Source organism: Brassica oleracea, unplaced genomic scaffold (genome assembly GCF_000695525.1).
Source record: "Brassica oleracea var. oleracea cultivar TO1000 unplaced genomic scaffold, BOL UnpScaffold01887, whole genome shotgun sequence".
NCBI classification, from domain to species: domain Eukaryota; kingdom Viridiplantae; phylum Streptophyta; class Magnoliopsida; order Brassicales; family Brassicaceae; genus Brassica; species Brassica oleracea.
The window spans coordinates 1-1,752 of NW_013618418.1; the positions used below are offsets into that span (position 1 = coordinate 1).

The window sequence follows — 1,752 nt, forward strand, 5'->3', positions numbered from 1 at the left end:
GTATTCGTTTTTTACATTCGTCTATTTCCTTAACATCGCTTTTATTTAATCGTTTATGTCATTTCGGTTTACCGGCTTTTACACAAATTGACTACTTGAGCCTGAAGGACGATCAGTCATTAACACAAACAATACTCCTCCTTTCACCATTTCTGCTTTCTGACACTTCAAGAAATCATCCAGGTCTTTGTCTGATTGCTCTGCGTATGCATCAACCACTTCTTTCTTCGCTCCTTCGACCCACGTTTTCCCTTTGTTCCACGTTCTTGATCCTTTCTCCAATACTTTCTCCGGTATCTACAATCTCCAAATTCATCAGAATAATCGAATTCTCTCTCAATGCACACATTTTAGCAATGGTTTCGATATAGTGTCATGTTCTTGTTTTCAGACTAATCTATTCTAATGTACTGAAACAGTTTCATCGATCAAAATTTATAGGTAAAGCCGCCATTATAGTTATATCTCAAATATTAAATACACATTCTAGAAAAATTTCTTATGATGTTATGTTCTTGTTTTGAGAGTTATCAAACTAATCAAGAAAATTTTGCTCTTGTAAAATGATTAAATACATATTGCTCTTGTAAATAGATGTAGATGATGGATATTCTTCATTCCAGTGATCAATATAATAAATTAATCATTTTTCCTACCACTAGACCAAGATTAAAAATTACCTTAAAAAACATTATAATATAATTGTTATATAATATAAAATATTAGTATGTATTGGACCTGAGAGAGCCAATGTAAAGCACTTAAGCTCACGGCGACATGGATAGTTCCTCTTGGAAACAGCCGATCATAGAACGAGCCAGCGACACCGCCGGCGAAATATTTGGACGAAGCAACTTTCTGTTTCTCTGTCAACAATCTAAACAACATGTTGAAGTCATTACAAGGCAAATCACAAAAGAAAGCCTCAAACTCCGGTGACACACCACCGTACACCGCCGTGTATCGCCGTCGTAACGTCTCAACCACAATATCAACAGTATCGAAAGTGTTGGAGCCAGTGGCGCAGCCAAGGTCGGCTACTCTGATGATCGGAGAGGTGTGGTTGTCTTCGTGGAGGAGAAGAGCGTAGGAGATGGATTACATCCCTCCACAAGGCCCATTGAATAACAGGCCCTATCCCGGCAAGTTTGACCAGTTTAGTCGGCTTAAGCGGCTAAAAGTGTCGGCTCGACCCAGAGTACTTTTAGCCGATCAGCTAAGCCGACTAAATACGCTCGGCTTATAGAGAACAGTACCAAGGCCCGCATACTCGGCCTTTAACGACAGGGACCAAAGGACGACACGATTAGGGCATCACGGACGGTTACACTATAAGAGGGGGATGAGGAGACAACGAAAGGAGGACTTTTGGACAACACACACAGAAGCGGCTAGATCTAGGGTTTCCTAATCATCTCTTTGATCTTGTTGCTTAAACCTTTGATCTTGTCTCCTTATTTCCCGTCAATCTTGTAACCTCTTGTTTGATTCTAATAAAAGCGTCTTTAGTCACCCCATTCCTACGTTCATTATTCTAATCAACCGAATCCTGCATAAACAATTGGCGCCCACCGTGGGGCCGACTAAAGTAACGTTCTAGATCTACATGGTTCAAAACGACGCCACCCTCGGCGCTCCAGGCGGTGAACCAACCCCAACGCCCGAAGCCGCACCGCCCATCACCACAGATTTCATGAGCTCTATCATGGCTCGACTTGCTCATCAAGACGAAGTCCAAAAGACGACCAACGA

General features: G+C 41.7%; 1 protein-coding gene across 1 annotated transcript; it reads right to left on the reverse strand.

Moving 5' to 3' along the window:
- Positions 1-78: 78 nt before the first annotated feature.
- Positions 79-1,723, reverse strand: LOC106321525 (gibberellic acid methyltransferase 2-like). The gene is made up of 3 exons (XM_013759784.1): positions 1,594-1,723; positions 739-1,067; positions 79-297 (listed from the first exon to the last, which is right to left on the reverse strand). Exons 1-3 carry the CDS (start codon positions 1,721-1,723, stop codon positions 79-81), a joined length of 678 nt encoding a protein of 225 aa, XP_013615238.1.
- Between the last annotated feature and the right edge of the window lie 29 nt (positions 1,724-1,752).